The sequence below is a fragment of the Triticum urartu genome, chromosome 6A, assembly GCF_056163025.1.
Source record: "Triticum urartu cultivar PI428250 chromosome 6A, HENAU_Tu73, whole genome shotgun sequence".
NCBI lineage: Eukaryota > Viridiplantae > Streptophyta > Magnoliopsida > Poales > Poaceae > Triticum > Triticum urartu.
Genome location: NC_141878.1, coordinates 582,223,211 through 582,245,138, shown reverse-complemented (window position 1 = coordinate 582,245,138; position 21,928 = coordinate 582,223,211). Strand labels below are relative to the sequence as shown.

General features: G+C 51.0%; 2 protein-coding genes across 3 annotated transcripts; both read right to left on the bottom strand.

The window, feature by feature from the left end:
* Positions 1–13,711: 13,711 nt before the first annotated feature.
* HOT5 (GroES-like zinc-binding dehydrogenase family protein) lies at positions 13,712–17,303 on the bottom strand. The gene is made up of 9 exons (XM_048680879.2): positions 17,143–17,303; positions 16,896–17,032; positions 16,347–16,393; positions 15,930–16,255; positions 15,523–15,605; positions 15,370–15,445; positions 14,602–14,759; positions 14,107–14,268; positions 13,712–14,009 (listed from the first exon to the last, which is right to left on the bottom strand). Exons 1-9 carry the CDS (start codon positions 17,180–17,182, stop codon positions 13,893–13,895), a joined length of 1,146 nt encoding a protein of 381 aa, XP_048536836.1. The 5' UTR covers positions 17,183–17,303; the 3' UTR covers positions 13,712–13,892.
* A 644-nt stretch (positions 17,304–17,947) lies between these two features.
* On the bottom strand, positions 17,948–20,790 carry LOC125515384 (LOW protein: ammonium transporter 1-like protein). 2 transcript variants are annotated; one of them, XM_048680848.1, is made up of 9 exons: positions 20,510–20,790; positions 20,339–20,398; positions 19,960–20,007; positions 19,728–19,860; positions 19,552–19,628; positions 19,054–19,149; positions 18,893–18,963; positions 18,317–18,371; positions 17,948–18,243 (listed from the first exon to the last, which is right to left on the bottom strand). In XM_048680848.1, exons 1-9 carry the CDS (start codon positions 20,747–20,749, stop codon positions 18,103–18,105), a joined length of 921 nt encoding a protein of 306 aa, XP_048536805.1. In that variant the 5' UTR covers positions 20,750–20,790; the 3' UTR covers positions 17,948–18,102. The 2 variants fall into 2 exon arrangements, with proteins under 2 accessions (XP_048536805.1, XP_048536840.1); XM_048680883.2 differs by having other exon boundaries at positions 17,948–18,219; positions 20,510–20,789.
* Positions 20,791–21,928: the final 1,138 nt, after the last annotated feature.

Here is a 21,928-nt window from a genome sequence, read left to right as displayed (position 1 = left end):
GATAACCGTAAATCAGTAAGAGACATCATAGATCGCACCATATCTAGTAAAGTACGATTACGATGTTCGGACACACCATTACGCTGTGGTGTTCCGGGTGGCGTGAGTTGCGAAACTATTCCGCATTGTTTCAAATGTACACCAAACTCGTAACTCAAATATTCTCCTCCACGATCAGATCGTAGAAACTTTATTTTCTTGTTACGATGATTTTCAACTTCACTCTGAAATTCTTTGAACTTCTCAAACGTTTCAGACTTATGTTTCATTAAGTAGATATACCCATATCTGCTTAAGTCATCTGGGAAGGTGAGAAAATAACGATATCCGCCACGAGCCTCAATATTCATCGGACCACATACATCTGTATGTATGATTTCCAACAAATCTGTTGCTCTCTCCATAGTACCGGAGAACGGCGTTTTAGTCATCTTGCCCATGAGGCACGGTTCGCAAGTACCAAGTGATTCATAATCAAGTGGTTCCAAAAGTCCATCAGTATGGAGTTTCTTCATGCGCTTTACACCGATATGACCTAAACGGCAGTGCCACAAATAGGTTGCACTATCATTATCAACTCTGCATCTTTTGGCTTCAACATTATGAATATGTGTGTTACTACTGTCGAGATTCAATAAGAATAGACCACTCTTCAAGGGTGCATGACCATAAAAGATATTACTCATATAAATAGAACAACCATTATTCTCTGATTTAAATGAATAACCGTCTCGCATCAAACAAGATCCAGATATAATGTTCATGCTTAACGCTGGCACCAAATAACAATTATTTAGGTCTAATATTAATCCCGAAGGTAGATGTAGAGGTAGCGTGCCGACTGCGATCACATCGACTTTGGAACCGTTTCCCACGCGCATCGTCACCTCGTCCTTAGCCAATCTTCGCTTAATCCGTAGTCCCTGTTTTGAGTTGCAAATATTAGCAACAGAACCAGTATCAAATACCCAGGTGCTACTGCGAGCATTAGTAAGGTACACATCAATAACATGTATATCACATATACCTTTGTTCACCTTGCCATCCTTCTTATCCGCCAAATACTTGGGGCAGTTCCGCTTCCAGTGACCAGTCTGCTTGCAGTAGAAGCACTCAATTTCAGGCTTAGGTCCAGACTTGGGTTTCTTCTCTTGAGCAGCAACTTGCTTGCTGTTCTTCTTGAAGTTCCCTTTCTTCTTCCCTTTGCCCTTTTTCTTGAAATTAGTGGTCTTGTTGACCATCAACACTTGATGCTCCTTTTTGATTTCTACCTCCACAGCTTTCAGCATTGCGAAGAGCTCGGGAATAGTCTTATTCATCCCTTGCATATTATAGTTCATCACGAAGCTCTTGTAGCTTGGTGGCAGTGATTGGAGAATTCTGTCAATGACGCAATCATCTCGAAGATTAACTCCCATTTGAATCAAGTGATTATTATACCCAGACATTTTGAGTATATGCTCACTGACAGAACTGTTCTCCTCCATCTTGCAGCTATAGAACTTATTGGAGACTTCATATCTCTCAATCCGGGCATTTGCTTGAAATATTAACTTCAACTCCTGGAACATCTCATATGCTCCATGACGTTCAAAACGTCGTTGAAGTCCCGGTTCTAAGCCGTAAAGCATGGCACATTGAACTATCGAGTAGTCATCAGCTTTGCTCTGCCAGACGTTCACAACATCTGGTGTTGCTCCAGCAGCAGGCCTGGCACCCAACGGTGCTTTCAGGACGTAATTCTTCTGTGCAGCAATGAGGATAATCCTCAAGTTACGGACCCAGTCCGTGTAATTGCTACCATCATCTTTCAACTTTGCTTTCTCAAGGAACGCATTAAAATTCAACGGAACAACAGCACGGGCCATTTATCTACAATGATACATAAACAAGAAAGATACTATCAGGTACTAAGTTCATGATAAATTTAGGTTTAATTAATCATATTACTTAAGGAACTCCCACTTAGATAGACATCCCTCTAATCCTCTAAGTGATTACGTGATCCAAATCAACTAAACCATGTCCGATCATCACGTGAGATAGAGTAGTTTCATTGGTGAACATCACTATGTTGATCATATCTACTATATGATTCACGCTCGACCTTTCGGTCTCCGTGTTCCGAGGCCATATCTGTATATGCTTGGCTCGTCAAGTAACCTGAGTATTCCGCGTGTGCAACTGTTTTGCACCCGTTGTATTTGAACGTAGAGCCTATCACACTCGATCATCACGTGGTGTCTCAGCACGAAGAACTTTTGCAACGGTGCATACTCAGGGAGAACACTTCTTGATAATTTAGTGAGAGATCATCTTATAATGCTACCGTCAATCAAAGCAAGATAAGATGCATAAAAGATAAACATCACATGCAATCAATATAAGTGATATGATATGGCCATCATTATCTTGTGCTTGTGATCTCCATCTCCGAAGCACCGTCATGATCACCATCGTCGCCGGCGCGACACCTTGATCTCCATCGTAGCATCGTTGTCGTCTCGCCAATCTTATGCTTCCACGACTATCGCTACCGCTTAGTGATAAAGTAAAGCATTACAGCGCGATTGCATTGCATACAATAAAGTGACAACCATATGGCTCCTGCCAGTTGCCGATAACTCGGTTACAAAACATGATCATCTCATACAATAAAATTTAGCATCATGTCTTGACCATATCACATCACAACATGCCCTGCAAAAACAAGTTAGACGTCCTCTACTTTGTTGTTGCATGTTTTACGTGGCTGCTACGGGCTTAAGCAAGAACCAATCTTACCTACGCATCAAAACCACAATGATAATTTGTCAAGTTGGTGCTGTTTTAACCTTCACAAGGACCGGGCGTAGCCACACTTGGTTCAACTAAAGTTGGAGAAACTGTCACCCGCAAGCCACCTATGTGCAAAGCACGTCGGGAGAACCGGTCTCGCGTAAGCGTACGCGTAATGTCGGTCCGGGCCGCTTCGTCCAACAATACCGCCAAACCAAAGTATGACATGCTGGTAAGCAGTATGACTTATATCGCCCACAACTCACTTGTGTTCTACTCGTGCATATAACATCAACATATAAAACCTACGCTCGGATGCCACTGTTGGGTTTTGTAGTAATTTCAAAATTTTCCTACGCACACGCAAGATCATGGTGATGCATAGCAACGAGAGGGGGAGAATGTGATCTACGTACCCTTGTAGATCGACAACGGAAGCGTTAACTTGGTTGATGTAGTCGTACGTCTTCACGGCCCGACCGATCAAGCACCGAAACTACGGCACCTCCGAGTTCTAGCACAAGTTCAGCTCGATGACGATCCCCGGACTCCGATCCAGCAAAGTGTCGGGGAAGAGTTCCGTCAGCACGACGGCGTGGTGACGATCTTGATGTACTACTATCGCAGGGCTTCGCCTAAGCACCGCTACAATATTATCGAGGACTATGGTGGAAGGGGGCACCGCACACGGCTAAGAATATGATCACGTGGATCAACTTGTGTCTCTAGGGGGTGCCCCTGCCTCCGTATATAAAGGTTCAAGGGAGGGGGGCCGGCCGGCCAGGATAGGCGTGCCAGGAGGAGTCCTACTCCCTTTGGGAGTAGGACTCCCCCCTTTCCTAGTTGGAATAGGATTCGTGGAGGGGGGGAGAGAAGAGGAAGGGGGGCCGGCCCCCTCTCCTTGTCCAATTCGGACCAAAGGGGGGAAGGGGCGCGCGGCCCATCTCTGGCCACCTCTCCTCTCTTCCACTAAGGCCCACTAAGGCCCATATACCTCCCGGGGGGTTCCGGTAACCTCCCGGTACTCCGGTAAAATCCTGATTTCACCCGGAACACTTCCGATATCCAAACATAGGCTTCCAATATATCAATATTTATGTCTCGACCATTTCGAGACTCCTCGTCATGTCCGTGATCACATCCGGGACTCCGAACAACCTTCGGTACATCAAAATGCATAAACTCATAATATAATTGTCATCGTAACCTTAAGCGTGTGGACCCTACGGGTTCGAGAACTATGTAGACATGACCGAGACACGTCTCCGGTCAATAACCAATAGCGGAACCTGGATGCTCATATTGGCTCCTAAATATTCTACGAAGATCTTTTATCGGTCAGACCGCATAACAACATACGTTGTTCCCTTTGTCATCGGTATGTTACTTGCCCGAGATTCGATCGTCGGTATCCCATACCTAGTTCAATCTCTTTACCGGCAAGTCTCTTTACTCGTTCTGTAATACATCATCCCGCAACTAACTCATTAGTTGCAATGCTTGCAAGGCTTAAGTGATGTGCATTACCGAGAGGGCCCAGAGACACCTCTCCGACAATCGGAGTGACAAATCCTAATCTCGAAATATGCCAACCCAACATGTACCTTTGGAGACACCTGTAGAGCTCCTTTATAATCACCCAGTTACGTTGTGACGTTTGGTAGCACACAAAGTGTTCCTCTGGCAAAGGGGAGTTGCATAATCTCATAGTCATAGGAACATGTATAAGTCATGAAGAAAGCAATAGCAACATACTAAACGATCGGGTGCTAAGCTAATGGAATGGGTCATGTCAATCAGATCATTCAACTAATGATGTGATCCCGTTAATCAAATAACAACTCTTTGTTCATGGTTAGGAAACATAACCATCTTTGATTAACGAGCTAATCAAGTAGAGGCATACTAGTGACACTCTGTTTGTCTATGTATTCACACATGTATTATGTTTCCGGTTAATACAATTCTAGCATGAATAAATAAACTTTTATCATGATATAAGGAAATAAATAATAACTTTATTATTGCCTCTAGGGCATATTTCCTTCAGAAAGCTCTCCCCTTATACCAACTCATGAAGAAGACCACTTTTTTCGAGTGGAACCATAAGGCGGACGAAGCTTTTCTCCAGTTGAAGAAGATGCTGACTACTCCACCGGTCCTGGCGGCTCTGACTCCAAAGGAACCTATACTCCTGTACATCGCCGCCACCATCCGAGTAGTCAGCACGGTCATTGTAGTGGAACGCAAGGAGGAAGGCAAGGCGCTACCTGTCCAGAGACCGGTATATTACCTGAGCAAGGTACTGTAGACCTCCAAGCAGAACTACCCCCACTACCAGAAGATGTGCTATGGCGTACACTTTGCTGCCAAGAAATTGAAGCCTTACTTTCAAGAGCATCCAATCACGGTGGTCTGCACGGCCCCACTTGCCGAGATCATCAGTAGCCAAGATGCTTCTGGTCGAGTGGCCAAGTGGGCCATAGAGCTGGCTCCTTACACCATCCACTACCAGCCCCACACCGCTATCAAGTCACAAGCACTGGCTGACTTCCTTGTTGACTGGGCCGAGACCCAGTACCTTCCTCCAGCACCTGACTCCACCCATTGGCGGATGCATTTCGATGGCCCCAAGATGCGCACCGGCTTGGGAGCCGGCGTCGTCCTCACCTCTCCCAAAGGGGATAAGCTCAAATACACGCTGCAAATCCACTTTGCCGCCTCCAACAATGTCGCCGAGTACGAGCCGCTCATTCATGGGCTCCGGCTTGCCAAAGAACTTGGCATCCGCCGGATCTTGTGTTATGGCGACTCGGATTTAGTGGTCCAGCAATCATCTGGCAACTGGGACGCTAAAGATGCAAACATGGCGAGTTACCGTTTCCTCGTGCAGCAACTCAGCGGGTACTTCGAAGGGTGCGAGTTTCTCCATGTGCCAAGAAACGACAACGACCAAGCAGATGCCTTGGCGCGAATCGGCTCTACCCGCCAAGCAATACCATCTGGCGTCGCCCTTCAACGCCTCCTCAATCTTTCTGTCAAGCCTTCATCAGAATTAGACTCCATTTTTGTGCCGGCTCCTCCCGAAGATGTCGGATCCGACTCCAGAGCTCCGACAGTCGGTACGGGGATTTTGGTAGATGAGTCCAAAGCCGCCACAGTCGAACCCGGCCCGGGGACTGCGGTGGCGGACTTGAAGACTCCAGAACTTGGCCCAAGGACCGCGCCAGTCGGCCTGGGGACTTCATCAACCCAGCAAGCGGCTGTTGAATCCAACCCGGCGCCTCCCAGCCCAACCGCCCTCGTCCAAGTCGTAGTTTTGGCAGTCGAAGAAATAGCAGCACCCTCATGGGCCCAGCCCATCCTCAAATTCCTGGTGAACAAAGAGCTGCCGACTGATGAAACCTCAGCTCGGCAAATACAATGCCGGGTGGCAGCCTACACCATGGTCAACAGAGAGCTGGTCAGGCGCAGCGTCACTGGTGTCTACCAGCGCTGCGTAGAGCCAGAGCAAGGCCAAGCGATTCTCAAAGACATCCATCAAGGCGAGTGCAGCCACCATGCGGCTTCAGGAGCACTCGTCGCCAAAGCCCTTCGACACAGTTTCTTCTGGCCAACTGCCTTGGAAGAGGCCAAGGAGTTGGTCCAAAAATGCAAAGGCTGCCAGAAGTTCAGCTCCAAGCCGCACCAGCCAGCTTCTGCACTCAAGACCATCCCCATTGCCTGGCCTTTCGCAGTTTGGGGTCTAGACATGGTGGGACCATTCAAGACAGCACAAGGTGGTTTAACTCACTTACTTGTCGCAGTGGACAAGTTCACCAAGTGGATAGAAGCAAAGCCAATCAAGAAGCTAAACGGTTCAACTGTCGTGACTTTCATCGCCGATATCACAATTCGGTACGGCATACCACACAGCATCATCACCGACAACGGCACAAATTTCGCCAAAGGCGCCTTGGCCCGTTTCTGCGCAACACAGGGCATCCGACTGGACCTACCGTCCGTCGCCCATCCGTAGTCAAACGGCCAAGTGGAGCGAGCAAACGGCCTCATCCTGTCCGGCATCAAGCCTCGGCTGATCGAGCCTCTGGAGCGCTCGGCTGGCTGCTGGCTCGACGAGCTGCCAGCCGTCCTCTGGAGTCTGCGCATGACTCCAAACAAGTCAACTGGCTTCACGCCCTTCTTCCTCATCTACGGTGCCGAAGCCGTCATCCCAACGGACATAGAGTTTGACTCCCCACGAGTCACCATGTACACCGAGGAGGAAGCAGAAGAAGCACGACAAGACGGCGTCGATCTGCTGGAAGAGGGACAGCTGTTGGCACTCAGCCGGTCCAGCATCTACCAGCAGAGCCTGCGCCGATACCACAACAGGAAGGTCAGGCCAAGATCTTTCCAAGAAGGAGACCTTGTGCTCCGGCTGATCCAGCGAACAGCCGGCCAGCACAAGCTGTCGGCGCCTTGGGAAGGCCCTTTCATCATCAGCAAAGTACTGGGCAACGACTCCTACTACCTGATTGACGCTCAGAAGCCCCGAGCACGCAAGAGGGACGACTCCGGCAAGGAGACAGAGCGGCCATGGAATGCAAATCTCCTCCGAAGATTTTACAGTTGATGCAGTATGTACCACGCTACCTTTTGTATTAAAGTACCAAGACTTCGGGCCCCCCGAGACGAGCTCGGGGACTGCTCTTTTTTGTCTGTATGATAAAAATTATGCCTACAAGTATGTTACTCTTTGTCATGCCGTTTGGCACCGGGCTCGACAAGTCGGCCCGGGGACTTGCCGCCTTGCACTATGAAATGCTTCCTGCAGTCGGACAAGTAGTGTGTAAACGCCTAAACCGTCTCCTGTCAGAAGCCGCAGCTCGCAGAGCGACTGTACGGTGGGCAGCAGTAAGGTAGAATGGGCATTCGCATGAAAAATGGCTAAGGACTCAAAGCATAAAACATAGCTCAAGACAGCTTCTAGCCTTTTTCGCAAAACCGACTCTCGAATAGTCGGATTGCCGTCTTCTATCCAACTTGCTCAAAAAACTCTTGAAAACGGCTAAGTACTTGCTTTCCCAAAGTAGCCAAGCACTTGATCCAGCGACAGTCCGTAGAGCGGCTGTCCGATTGACAAGGCAGGCAACTAAGAGAAAGCAGCAAAGGAAAAAAGCCAAAAGAGCAATGAGCACGAAAAAGATAGAACTCGGATAAATATATTTACATAACATAGGCCCTTGGCCGAAATTTCGAGCAGAGGTTCAAAATACACCCCGCGGGTGGAATTGTGTGAATTAACAAGTTCTTCAAAGACTACTGAAGCAGACAAAACAAAGATACAACGGTAGCTTAGGAAGCAGCAGACGGATTCGGAGGGTCAGAGGAGGCGCCAGCGCCAGGCATCGGGGCAGCCAGCTGGCTAGTCTCGGTTTGATCGCCTCCGGCGGCAGTCGGGTCGGTCGCACGCGGCTCGTTGCTGGAGGCACGATCGAGCTGAGGCTGGCCGTCTGCTCCGTCTTCTGGTGCCTCCGCCTCGCCTCCGTCCTCCGCCTCGCCCTCTTCCTCGACGCTGGAGCCAATCACCTCCGCCGAGTCCTCGTCGTAGTCTGGGTTCATCCCAAACCACTCCGGCGGTACCTCCTCGCCGTCTTCAGACCGCTCGGGGACGAAGATGCTGGTGTCGGTGTACTCAGCGATCGCCGTAGCACGCTTGACGAGGGCGTCTTCCGCGGCTGCCAGCTCCGGCTGGGCTCCTGACCGAAGCATGGCCAGCCGGTCTAGGTCCAGCCCCGGATACCATGCCTTGACGAACTCCAAGGCTCGGCGCGCTCCAGCTCGGGCCGAAGAGCCCTTCCAGGCCTCAAGACGACCAGCCGCGACCTCCAGCCAGTCGGCCGTCAGGCTGGGGGTGCGCGGAGCCTGCATATCCGGCCACAGGGCAGCAATCGCCTGGGCACCGACACGCTGAAGCCGGCCGAAGGCGAGCCTCGATGCTCAGGATGTGCTCGTCAAGAGTTCGGGGGGCGTCAGCGGCAATCTCTGCGCCCTCCGCCCTCCGACCTTCACGGTCAGCCTCGATGGCTTAGATGGCGGCCTGCGACTGCCCAGGAAAGAAGTCTGCAAAGACAGGAAGAAACAAAGAAGCAAGTCAAAAACTGGGAGTCGGCACGACTTAAATCAACAACCCGAAGAAAGAAAGTAAAGAAACTCACCATCAACGATGTCTTCAATCTCGTGGAAGCCGGAGGCCAGCAGCGCCTCCTTGTCGGACCAGGAGGAACGCTCGCTCGCGAATTCGGCCAGGAGGGTGGTCTCCGTGTCCTCCGCCTCCCTCTGCGTCTTCAGAAGCAGCTCCTTCTGCTATGCCAATTGAGTGACCAGCAGATCGCGCTCCATGGCGAGCTTGCTGCACTCCTCCTCTTTGGCGCGCAAAGTGGAGTTGGCGTCGCTCAGCTGCTGCTGAAGAGCAGTGTTGGCCCCTGAGAAGAAGAACGAAAGAAGGCGTCAAGTCATCAGTAAAGAAGGTTGCCAGGGAGATCCAGCCCGACTGCTCAGCAGTAGACCCGAATCTCGGGGACTACACCCCGCGGGTGCGCCAGCGCGCCTCCACGAAGAAGGAAAAAGACTTACTCCAGCTCTCCGACAAATCGGCGGTCCGCTTGCCCAGCTCTTCAATGTTACGGTTGAAGTCAGTGACGCGGAGGTTGCGATAATCCTGTGACAAGCATTTCAGACAAAAAGTCAATACCGAGAGTTCGTCAATTGGAGTTCCGGGCCGCCTGCTCAGCAGCCCGCCCGAAACTCAGGGACTACACCCAGTGGGTGCGCTGGCGCGCCCCCACAGAGAGGAACAAGAAAACAAAGGCCAAAGGAAAAAACATACCCGGACGACTGCCCGTGACGGCAAGTACGCCTTGGTGCAATTCTGGAGAGCGTCGCCCTCGGCACGAAGCTTCGCCTGGACGTCCAGAAGCGCCTGGTTCAACGGCCCTGTGCCGCCTCCTCGCACCCACCCAATGGGCGCGGCGCTTGTCGCTTTGGCGTCTGGGATCGCCGAGCTGGCGGTGCCGGCTTCCAGGGGGCGGGGTGTCGAAGTCGCCTTCTCCAGACGGTGGCGCGTTGGCGAGCCGACTTGGAGGAGTAGCCTCGCCACGGCCTCGTCTTCGGTCGGCGGCACCGTAGGGTCCGCTGGCTGCCTGCCTTGCGCACCTTCAGACAGCGGCGGAGGTGGCGGCGGAACGTTCACGTCCGGCGTGGAGGGGTCGCCGCCTTCCTTCTCCACGACGGGGTTCTCCCCGCCGGCCTCCCCAGTCTGCCCCGTGAACTCCGGAGGCGGCGGCGCAGAGTTCAGCGGGGTGACGAACACCGCCGACTGGCGGCGCGCGGCTTCCTCAGCCTTCCGCTTCGTCGCGGCGGCGGCTTCGGCCTCCGCCAGTTTTTTCTTGGCGGAGGCCTCCGCCTTCTCCAGGCGGAGGGCCTCTTCTTCGTTGCGCTTCTCCTGCGCATTCCGCTCTGTCGCCTCCCGGAGGTCAGCAGCGGGGTCAATCCGCCGAGTGGTGGCGGACGTCTCCGCTGACCCCATAACGGAGGCGGTGGTGACCCTCTCAAGAGAGAGGGGAGCCTGAAGCAAGAGGGGCAAGCAGAGACTCAGACAAAGTCACAAAGAAAGAACAAAGTGTTAAGACAGAATACTTACGCGGAGACCAATGGCGGCTTCTTCACTTCCTTACGGAAGCGGATGGCCTTCGCGGCCGCCTCGTCCCGCCGGGTCGCCGCAGCCGAACCCTTGGGCTTCTTCGGCCGACTGCCGAACAAGGTCGGCACGGCCCTGCGCTTCTTCCCGCCGCCTGGAGCGTCCGGCGCGGTAGAAGAGCCCGCGCCAGGCTGGCTGGCTCCTGGCCGATGGCGAGGGGCGACTTCTCCCTCGGCATCGTCGTCAGGCCAGTCGGCGAAAGTGGCCGAAGGCCTGAAGTCGCCTGCTGTTCCTCCTCCTCCCTCGGCGTCGTCTTCCAGACCCGCCGCCCCCAGATCGGGGTCGTCGACGTCGCTCTCCGCCCGGTCGGCGAGGAACTTGCGAGCCGGCCCCGAGGTGCCGGCTGGCGGGTGGAGGAGGGGATTCTAACCAAAGCCAACTTGTCAAAACAAAACTCGACAAGAAAGAAGACAATCCAAAGAAAGAAAGGAAAGGCGACTCACCACGGGCGGGGGGTTGGCGCGGGAGTACGGCTCTTTGCCGAACCGCCAATCCTCCAGAAGCTTACTGTCCGAGAGGTAGTTCACCATGAAGGCCACCTTTTCGTGAGGCATGTCCTTGGTGCACATCCGACTCGGGTCGCGGTGCCCGCTCATCTGGCATATCATATGGGGGCGGCCTTGGAGTGGGAGAACTCGGCGCGCCACGAAGACGGCCAGCAGGTCCGGACCGGTCAGACCCTCCGACTGCGTCAGCACTCGGAGTCGCGTGATGGCGCCGGCTCCCGCAGGCGTCAGCGACTTGGCCCGGTACGACCAGTTGGGCAGTCGCCCAGCCGGCGGGACGGCTTCGAAAACCGGCAGGTTGACCCAGTCCCCCCTCGCGGAGGCGTTCCTGACGTAGAAGTAGGATCTCTGCCACATCTTCACCAACTTTATCAGCGAGATGGAGGGAAAGGGATTGTCGGCCCCCGACCTTCGCACGACGATGAAGGCGCCGCACTGAGGCGGCACGCCCGCAGCCTGGGTGCCGAGCTTGGATAAAAAGAACTCCCCCCAGAGCTCGAGGGTGGGGAAGACTCCGAGGAAGCCTTCGCACGTGGCCATGAAGGCGGACAGCAGCACCACTGCGTTGGGGGTGAGGTGGTGCGGCTGGAGGCCATAGAACTCCAGGAAGGATCGAAAGAAACTGCTCGCCGGCAGCCCCAGCCCGTGCAGGCAGTGCGAGCGGAAGATAACCCGCTCGCCCTCCTGCGACGCGGGAGAAATCTCCCCCTTCGGCGCAAGACGCACCTGCACGCGGTCCTCGCCGGGGAGCCGACGAGTCCGGCGGAGGAACTCGATGTGGTCTTCATGAACTTCAGAGCCGTCCCAGGTGCCGGAGTGCACCGAGGGAGGCGCGGCGGCGGAGGAAGAGCTCATCACGAGCTGTCGCCGCGGCGTTCGCCGGAGCTTGGGCGCGCGGCGGAGCGAAGAAGAAGAAGAAGGAGGAGAGCGAGGAGAAGAGGAAGGAAGAGAGCGAGGAGTAGTGGGAAGGAGGGGCGCGCATGCCCCCCTCTTCCCCCTACTTATAGCCTCGTGGGCTGCGAAGCCGAGGGGCGGACGTGGGGATTTACTGCGCCCACGGCCCCACGGCCCCCACGTTCCACGATAAAGTTACTGCGCGCAGTAACTCCACGGGAATCCCAACCGTCCACCGGGGCCGTAGCGGATCCGCTCGGGCGCCGAGGCGCGGTAGTGGCGGGCCCCGCCTATGGGCCTGTCCCGTCGCGCGCGTAGGCTGGCAGGACGGCCCAGCCACGTGCCATCGCGTGACAGGCCTAGAACGGGCGGCGGCCTAGAGGCTTAGCTAGCACGCCACTTAAATCCCGCCGCGGCGTTTGAAATACTGAGCGAGTGGGAATTGAGTGAGTCCGAATCAAGCGAGTCCGACTCCTTCTAGTCGGCCCGGCAGAAGTCCATCAAAGACCATGTGTTGAGCACCCGGAAAAAGAAACTGCTGAGGCTTCTCGGCCGATCGTCTGTGGCGCCTCACCAGCTTCGGGGACTACTGTCGGAGTACTGGGCCACGGGTAGGCCAACCCGAGCCCCAGAACCTTTCAAGACATCGGGGCAGGCTGCGCCCCTCAAGATCCCAGGACGAGGAACCGCCTTCAAGAAGTCAACGGCAAGATGGCCGACTGACCACTCACGGCCGAGTCCCAGGGACGACTTCAAGGAGAGCCGACTTCCAGAGAAGCCGGCTTCGGGGAGTCGGCCTGCGACTCCAACAAACCCCATGACTTTATCAAAGGGGACGGGGCATGGGCGTGGCTACAGCGAAGCCCACCCCCGCCCCTTACCAAGGGCAGGCATGGCCACAGCACGCCGTACCCCGGAAGATCTCCGTGCGGCGTGGCACTGTTGCCATGCCGGCCCTGACATCAGCATCACAGGGCCGAATCCTGCACCCACGACGGCTTGTCTGTACGACCTAGAGGTAGCAGGCCCCACCAGTCAGTGAGACCTCGGGGACGGCAGGAGAACCACCAGTCGGACCCGTCGGGAGTCGGTCCAGGGAGGTCGGCCGAGCCCTCCCTCGGGGCCCACGCGCCATTAATCAAGATGTGATGGGGAGTGGCAACAGTGATCGCCCGCCAGGCGGCGGGGCTGTTGCCACGACCTCATGATCAAGCCTGCGTCATCAAAAGCACGGCTACAGTAATCAGCAGCCGGCAAGACCCGTCCGCGGCGGACGCGGCCTGTCGGCTCCGTACCAGACCAGCCGGCGGGGCCCTTCAGTCGGCGGGCCCCAGCGGTCGGTAGAGAAGACGAAGGCCAGAGGCACTGACGGCTGGGCCAGTGACCAGCCGAATTACTATTGTACCCCTGGGGGTAGGCCTATATAAACCCCCAAGGCACCCATGCAAAGGGTTGAAACCCATTAGTTCTAGACCAGATCATATAGAAGGGAGAGAGCTAGCCTTGCCCTCTCCTACCTCCAAAAAACAGCTCAAGAAGCAAACGTGTAAACACTCGGCCATAGTGATCATGCGAAGACCCCGCAAAGCAGCAGTAAGGGTATTATCTTCTCGGAGAGCCTCGAAGCTGGGTAAGATTCGCCGGCGTGCATGTCTTCACCTCATCTTGTTTCCAGGCACCGACGACGTTCTACTTGCCCCCACCATGATAAGCCATCCTTTGGCATATGTCGCACCAAACCCCCGACATGCAGCACATATTTGTGGAGTCAACAAGTAAAACACACTAGCAGTAATGACCCCAACCAGAGGCAACCATCCAACACAACATATTATTATAGCAGCGGTTCGTGTTCAAGAGTTTCTAGGCCAAACGAGTTCTATAGTCCCAGGGCGGAGGATAGATCTGCATTACAACTTCACACGACACAAACCGCTCCGCTTCGAGGCAGGGCGAGACACATAGCAGGATCCTCAGTGCTCCATGGCCAGCACGCACCGCAGGCAGCCGCCTTCGTGCAGCAGGTCGAACGCCTTGTTGATATCGGTAAGGTTCATGTTGTGGGTGATGTACTCGTCCACCTTGATTTCCTGTGGATGTGAATGATATGTGGTCAGGTTTTGTTTCAGTTGGAAAAACTCCTCTTAGCTTGCGGATTATTTCTGTCCGAGAGAGCATGATTGATACCTTGTTCATGTACTTCTCGACGAGCCATGGAACCTGGCTCCGACTCTTGAAGCCACCAAAAGCTGTTCCCTTCCAGACACGGCCAGTGACAAGCTGGAATGGCCGTGTGGCAATCTCCTGGCCAGATGCAGCTACACCAACGACAACGGAGGTACCCCAGCCCTACAGTTAAGAACAAAAATCAGTCAAGGCAAGATATTGTACTTTGGGGTGCTGAAAATCATGAAAGGGATCTGTAAGAGAGAATTTTGAAACAGTAAGAAACATATTTCCATATAAAAACAGGTATATAACATATTACAACACATTTAAACTCTTTTCCCTTTTGGCTCAAACATCTTTCATTTATTTAGAAACAGATATTTGATGATAGCTTAAGTCAGGACTCTAAACTGGCCTAGGTAAGGTATCCTACGAAGAGTTGTGAATAATATGTGAGATGAGTCCACGAAGTTCATGAACATGCCATATACATAAGCTGCAACTCCAGCTTACCTTGTGGCAGCATTCGAGTGCAGCCCTCATGATAGAAACATTTCCGATGCACTCAAAACTGTAATCCACACCACCATCTGTAAGGTCAACTAGGACCTGCTGGATTGGTTTGTCATGGTCTTTTGGGTTCACAAACTCTGTGACTCCAAAGTTCTTAGCTGCAAACAGCAAGTAAAGAAGATAGAATTACAAATAGAAACTTCATTGCTAAATATTAACAAGTAGCATCCAGTTTGCAATCTGATCCAGTAATATTGTGATCAATATTTAACAAGTACAGCACATCAAGTTTGCAAGGATACATTTGTAATACATACTAGCATACTACCACGAGAGAACAAAAGTAGACTCATGGTATATAGATCTGAATGAGCCTAGAAGCCAGTGTTATTCGTTAAGGAGCCCTGTGCGGCATAAAAAAGTCTAGGAAACTTCTGGTTTATATTAACTGAATTCTAGATATTATATATGGGATTTAACCCAAGCAACAACTATATTAAAGATTTCCGTTCGCCACACTAGTCGCAGAAGAACAGTTTCAGTTTCTATTCAAAGCAAGCAGAAGTTTTAAAAAGGCTTCCACAAACAGCATGCACAGCACAAGAAACTTTGGTCTTATAGCAGAGACACGAATGTGAATTACTCTCTTTCAGCAATTGAACAAAAAAGCATGCAGCTTAAGAGGAAAATTACGATACTATTAGTAGTTTCTAAGCCTTCAGGGGGCGGAATTTACAATGAAGGAAAGGACAGAAACTATAATCATACCAACATCAAACTTCTTGGCATCAATGTCAATGCCAATAATCCGAGAAGCACCAGCTGATTTTGCCCCCTCAGCAACCTAAATTGGAAGTTCAGGTGTCAAAGCTTAGTTTACACACTCAGGTATATAAGTATATCCAGATATATTTTACTTACTGCAAGTCCAACTGTGCCAAGCCCAAAAACAGCAACAACTGAACCTGCTTCAACCTTTGCAGTATTCCATACTGCTCCAAGACCTACATGATTGTAATTTGTAAGATATAAAGAAACTGAGACAATAACTAATTTTGGAAATTATCAAGAGGATAATGTCAAAGGTGCTACACATATTGTTGTCAGCACATAATAGGTGTAAACAACAGTATGGAATCAAGAATCATGTATCAACTCTCAGAAAAAAAGTTTACCAATAAAAGAGTGTGACGGCTAAAAATTTGTTTGAAAGCAGAAATTTGTTTAAAAGCATGTAAAATTACAGAAAAATCTTGTGTGACGGCTAAACTAGACTGCTGATGAATAAAACATCAGATCTGTACAAGGAAAGTGCGGTTAGAACCTACCAGTGGAAACACCACAGCCGAGCAGGCAGACCTTATCCAGGGGCGCCTGCGGGTTGATCTTCGCAACACTGACGTCATGCACAACAGTGTACTGACTGAACGTCGACGTCCCCATGAAATGGTAGATGGGCTTCCCATTCACCGAGAAGCGGCTCTTGCGGTCGCTCATCATGACCCCTACCCCTGTGGCGCCACGAACTTTGCCGCAGAGGTTGGTCTTCCCGCTGTTGCACATCTTGCAGTTCTTGCATTCCGCTTGGTAGCAAGGGATGACATGGTCCCCAGGCTGCACGTCGGTCACCCCTTCGCCAACGCTCTCAACGATTCTATCAGCAGCGACAGAAGTAAACTTATCAGTGCACAGTTATCTTGGCTATGCTTGATGATACATGAAATCTGACAAATTTATAGGCTTACCCAGCAGCCTCATGACCGAGAATGCAAGGAAAGAGACCCTCAGGATCCTGCATAGCAAATTAATAAAATCCTTTCATGACACGACTACAAATTCTAGTAAATCTCTACAGCATGCAGTAGGCTTTCAGGTTTGTACAAACATTTTCTTCTGTACACCAGGTCATGTCACTCTACAGCAATTCCCACACGTTGAGGAACGAATGACCCGTACAATGCTACACATAATTCAATCAATCCCCAATTATTCGGTCTCATTGCGACAATTCATAATAATAATCTAGAAGAAGGAAAAAAAGCAACAGCCTCAGTTGTCCCAGTCTAACTCGTCAAGACGCTACACAAGCGCACCCAGTGGACTAACACTGACGGGAGGAAAAATCCAAGTACCAGCACTGGATAAGTCGCTGGGGTTGGGGGCGGCGGTGACTACCAGCAGTGCCAGCGCTGGCGACGGGTCACCGGGAAACTGCGGCCAGCGAAACCTAGATTCGAGGAAGCGCAGAGCGAGGGAGGGGGGGGGGGGGGGGGGGGGGGAAGAGGGGACGAGACCTTGCCGCTCCAGGTGTAGTAGTCGGTGTGGCAGAGCGCGGTGGAGAGGATCTTGATGCGGACCTCGCCGGCCTGCGGCGGCGCCACCTGCACGTCCTCCACCACCAGCGGCTTGTTCGCCTCGTACGCCACCGCCGCTGCGCGCAAACCACGAAACCCCAGATCAGACCAAACAACAATACCAGAATTCAAGACACACTCTACGCACAGCAGCCGGCGCGGAGTGGAGGGGAGTGGACGGGGTTACCTTTGCAGGTGATGACCTGGCCCTGGGTGGAGGACGCCATTGCCGATCGCTTCTTCCCCTGTGCTGTGCTTGGGGGGCGGAGGTGGATGCGAATGCGATGGGAGGGGCAGCGGAGGGGGGGTGGGGTTGTGGAGGCGGTGGGGATAGGGGGAGGTGGACTGGAAGAGGAGCAGCAGGAGGGCAAGCGGTGGTGGGGGTTTTCAGCTTTGTGAAATGGGCTGGGCCGGGCCGGGCGGGCTCGCTGTGGGTTTGGGATATCCAGAATTATTGCGAGGCCAGGCTGGCCGCTGGCGGATCGGCGGTCTGAGATCCTAACGGAAAATCCTCTGCAAAAACGGAGTAGAGGTCTCGTACCAAACAAAACAGAGCCAGGATTACAAAGCCGGCTGGAGCCTTGGAATTTCAGAGAAAAACTCATGTCCATTTCTTTCTTTTTTCCAAACAAAGAGCATTGGAATCTGGAATTACAGAGCGATGAAATCCCCCACTGGTCAGCTGATTTATCTAAGAAAAAAAAAGACTAGGGTTCGGCTCCTATGAACGCGCCATGTTTTCGGCCGCCCTCGCCAATTTCCTTGTAATGCATCATAATCTGACCATAATAACAGTCACACACAAAAAAATGCAGTAGAACAATTGATGGCATAAGCTGCAAGCAGCACAGTCCCAGGGTGTTTCACCCCCTTCACTTCAACAAGGCAACACTACCAGTCTACCAGTTTCACACGAACAAACGACACTTTAGCATTTGTACAAAATGCTCCATATGGCGACGAACGCAGCGAATCATTTGCCTTTTACACTCTGAGGGCAAACAGATTTTATAGTTAACTCAAGGTAGCATTGCAGGTTTTTACAGTCTTCCAGGGGGGGTTAAGACGCCGCGCGAGCTCAGCGGTTTTCAGGAACTGAAAAAGGCAGTTCCAGCTCAAGAAAAAGAGAAACTAAAAGACAGTTCAGTTAGTCCGATTTGTCCTCGGGGTTCATCTGCAGGGCCAGCACCACGAGCCCCACCGCCGCGGCCGCGGACAGGGCCGTCGAAGTGTAGCCGAGAAGCAGCAGCGGGACCTTGAGCGGCTGCATCAGAAAGAAAAAGAAGAACTTTCAGAGAAGGTGGCAGGATGGATGGTGAAGCATACATGATTCAAATGGAACCTATGTAGCCTTCAGTTACCTGGCTGTCGTCTGGACTGCTTTGCACGCCTTGGGCCAGCTGCCAGGAGAAAAACCTGCAGCGGGGCATAGACATGGGATCTCAAATAAGCATTCAGTTGAATATTCGTGCCACCGGGAAAGAGCGTGCATGGCCAGATTATGTAATGAACACGCTTGAGTATCGACCGGTTTAATATGTGAAGCATGATGTGCATGTATCCTTGATTAACTGGACGCCATTAGAATCATATCCGTAGAATGATACTGTTGACCAACAGCTTGTCTGTTGTTAACATAATACTATTGGAGTATTGGATAAGATAAGGAATCACTTACATGAAATCAAATCCAATATAAAAATGTAGTAGTATGAAATGCATGCAGCCCAAACATGAGAAGTATCCAGTAAAATATTCTGGGAAGCTGGTAACTATATTATTGATGTTGGTCAAAAGTGCACATGCGGCATGTTGCTTATGGAAATGTAGCACTATAATTCATGCACAACAGCTGACCAAGAAAATAAAACCAGTTATCTTTACAAGTTTTCTTAACTGAAAGAGATGCTGTACAGGCATAAGGGTCTGGAATTTACCCGAAAACCAGTCCAACTGCAGCACCGATGTATGCATTTTGCGCTGTCAATTCGAATTCAGCTCCTGCAAACTGAAAAAATAAGGGTATGAGATTAGACCGTGTCCGCAGTCCACCTGAAGGTGGATAGGTGATCAAGGTGCAGCAGAGAGGCAAATTTACCTTTAGCTTTCGTTTTTCTTTCGTGGCCTCTACTTCAGCTTGAATCACTGGGCGTTTCGATAGAACCTTACCGATCTTGATCATTGTTTCAGAAATCTACAGAAATACGATAAAAGAATGTTACGTACATTTGTAGATACGTGTGGATGAACTCAACCTTTTCGAAAACAAACCAGAACATGATGCAAGGTAATTTAGCAATGAGATAGAGCATGAAGCCATGCTGAAGCATCGTGACATGATGAATTTAAGAGTTTTCTTCTACCCAACAGGTTGGATTCCTGTCACTAATACACTAACATTCAGATGTTTTTATCCTGCTGCAACCAATCTTACACAAATGTTGGATATGAATTAGCCCGCTTACTGGCCCCAATTGTATGGTAACGACATGGACTCATGTTTGCCACATAATCAAATCGTAATCCAGCACTAAACAAATATACGTGTAACAATTTCAGAAGAACAGGATGGACAGACGGTCAGTGAGTTGCTAACCTTCTTGAACTCTCCATTGCCATACTGCCCCATGGTCTGAAACTTCTTTCCAGCTGATGCCAGCCGCTTGCCAAATGCTACGCTATGTAAGGAAAACAGCAAGCAACACAACCTTCAGTCAAGAAACCATGTCATGTAGAACACAAATCCTACCAAAATACAGATGAGATCCGTGCCTGATTTCGCGCTGGCAGTCAAGTAGGGCGCCATTGACGGCAGCTGCTTGGCAAGGTTATTTGATGCTTCTGTGTTAGCCATCTCCCATGCTTTTCCCAGGTCCAGCAGCAGATCACCGACTTCTTGGCCGCACTGTCTCCCAGCAAACAAACAACAACAGTTGGACACGGTTGCACCAAAATAGAGCTCTGATGTTTATTAGATTGAATCACTGAATTCTGAGGTACGTACCTCATTCAGAACAGGCCCGTTGGAGAGATCGAATGCCGCGTCATTCAGCTTCAAGAAAAATCAAGCAGAAATTGTTGGATGGATTAACCAGACTAGAAGTTGTAACTGCGGTTCAAACTCGCCATAGTGATGCAATTTCAGTATGTGTTGTTCAATAACTTGGCTAGGTATGTACCCAACCAAGTTCCACATTTGTTTAGCCACTAAGTAACAAAAGTAGTCAAAGAACAAATGGTGAGCCTCAACTTCAGCATAAGATAGGCAATTTTTTGCCAGCCACATTCTGACGCTTTACTGGGATTATCCTCAGTGAGTGTACATTTATTAACTGTGCAGAGGAGCTTGGATCGGAGCTGAGAAGGGGGTAGTGAATGCTTACATCGAGGCGAAGGTCGCGAGGCAGCAGGGACAGGAATTTGGGCGGGAGCACCAAGCAATCCTACCACCAGAACAACGGAATCAGAAGTTCAGAACCCATTGAATCCACAGGCTTCGCCAAAATTTAAACTGAATGTAGATACAAAGAGCAAGAGGAGAATAAGTGGCTTACTGCGAGTTCCTGGAGGAGGGGCAGGACGGGCTCCTCGTCGGGGTCGCCGCCGCCGCCGGTCGAGGAGGAGGCGAGGGGCTTGGAGGAGTCGGAGGAGACGGCGAGCAGGGGGCTCGGGCACCTTCGCCGCCGGAGAAGGAAGCGCGTGGGGCGGGAGGAGCCGGAGCACGAGGCGGCGGCGCCGCCGCCGGCCGGGAGAGGCGAGGCGAGCAGCGGGCAGCGGAGCACGGCGGTGGCCATTGGTTCTGAAACAGTATTGTTTTTTCTCACTTCTTTTTTTCGTTTTGTTTTACGCACGTCTTTGCCGACAAGGCTGTGGGCCCACGCTATCACTTCTCTTCCAATAGAGTTGGGCACAAATCTGCTTTCGTTTTTCTGAGTTGCCACGTCAGAAATATACGAGAGAATATGTGGTATACTGAACATGAATATTCGAGAGAAGAATGACGGAAAAACTATATACTCCCTCGGTTCACTTTGTTTTTTTTTCTGATTCAGATGTATATAGGTGCATTTTAATGTGTAGGTTCACACATTTTAGTTTGTTTGTAGTCCATATTAAAATATTAAAAAATATATTTTTGAACAAAGTGACATTAAACTGTGTTATGGTCTTTATCATGGTAAACACCGGACTGTATTTAACAAGTAAAGTAGTTTTGTGAATTCAAGACATAGATGATGGACAAGGTCTTTTAGAACACCTAATGTTATTGTGACGGTCAATATTCCTTTTAGGAGCTCACTCGACAATTAAAATACAAAGAAGGTACAATGCACCCTATTTGAAAGAAAAGCAAAAAAAAAGTATTTACCCACCCTGTGTTCGATTATGAGATGAGTTGAGGTTTTTTGGTAGCTACCAAATGAGGACCATGTTGTGTGTGTTAGGCTTCTACACTTCTTGAAGAAACCATAATTTCTTTACTAGGTTTAGAAAGAAGTGATCCATACATCTTTTACAAATACTACAAAAAAGGTAGTGGGGATACTACGGTTTATAAAACCATTATATTTGTTCATGTATGTTGGAGTTTTTTCTGGCAAATTCCTCGATAGGTTATATCGGCTAGGCGACTAGACCAGAGGGGAAACATGAGATGTGTTACACGATTCAGACCGTCAAGGTGGAGATAAAACCCTACTTCCTGCTCGTATTTATTAATTTTGGTCTATAGGTGTGTACAATGATGATCGAGGGATTGAAAATAATCTCTAAGGTTCTATCACTATCAACTAGTCCTACCCCATCTTATATGGATACCGGGCTCCAGGATTTACATGATCCTAGTTGGTTAGGCTTGCGGGAGGTCCTCCTGGATGCCAGCTTCCTTTTCGTACACTCCAAGCCTTTCGAATCCTTCTCTCCATGGGGCCCATGGGGTGGGGTGTTAACCCAGGGCCTAAACCGACCTAAGG

Bases quoted from the DNA above. Each gene is read 5' to 3' on its own strand.
- LOC125515384 (XM_048680848.1), bottom strand. From the start codon at position 20,749: ATGGCCACCGCCGTGCTCCGCTGCCCGCTGCTCGCCTCGCCTCTCCCG. The intron at 20,008-20,338 runs GTAAGCATTCAC...TTTTTCTTGAAG, and splicing joins CTCGCGACCTTCGCCTCGAT to CTGAATGACGCGGCATTCGA. The intron at 19,629-19,727 runs GCACGGATCTCA...TACATAGCGTAG, and splicing joins GACTGCCAGCGCGAAATCAG to CATTTGGCAAGCGGCTGGCA.
- HOT5 (XM_048680879.2), bottom strand. From the start codon at position 17,182: ATGGCGTCCTCCACCCAGGGCCAGGTCATCACCTGCAAAG. The intron at 17,033-17,142 runs GTAACCCCGTCC...GTTTGCGCGCAG, and splicing joins CCAGGTCATCACCTGCAAAG to CGGCGGTGGCGTACGAGGCG. The intron at 15,606-15,929 runs GTAGGTTCTAAC...ACAATCATGTAG, and splicing joins CGGCTGTGGTGTTTCCACTG to GTCTTGGAGCAGTATGGAAT.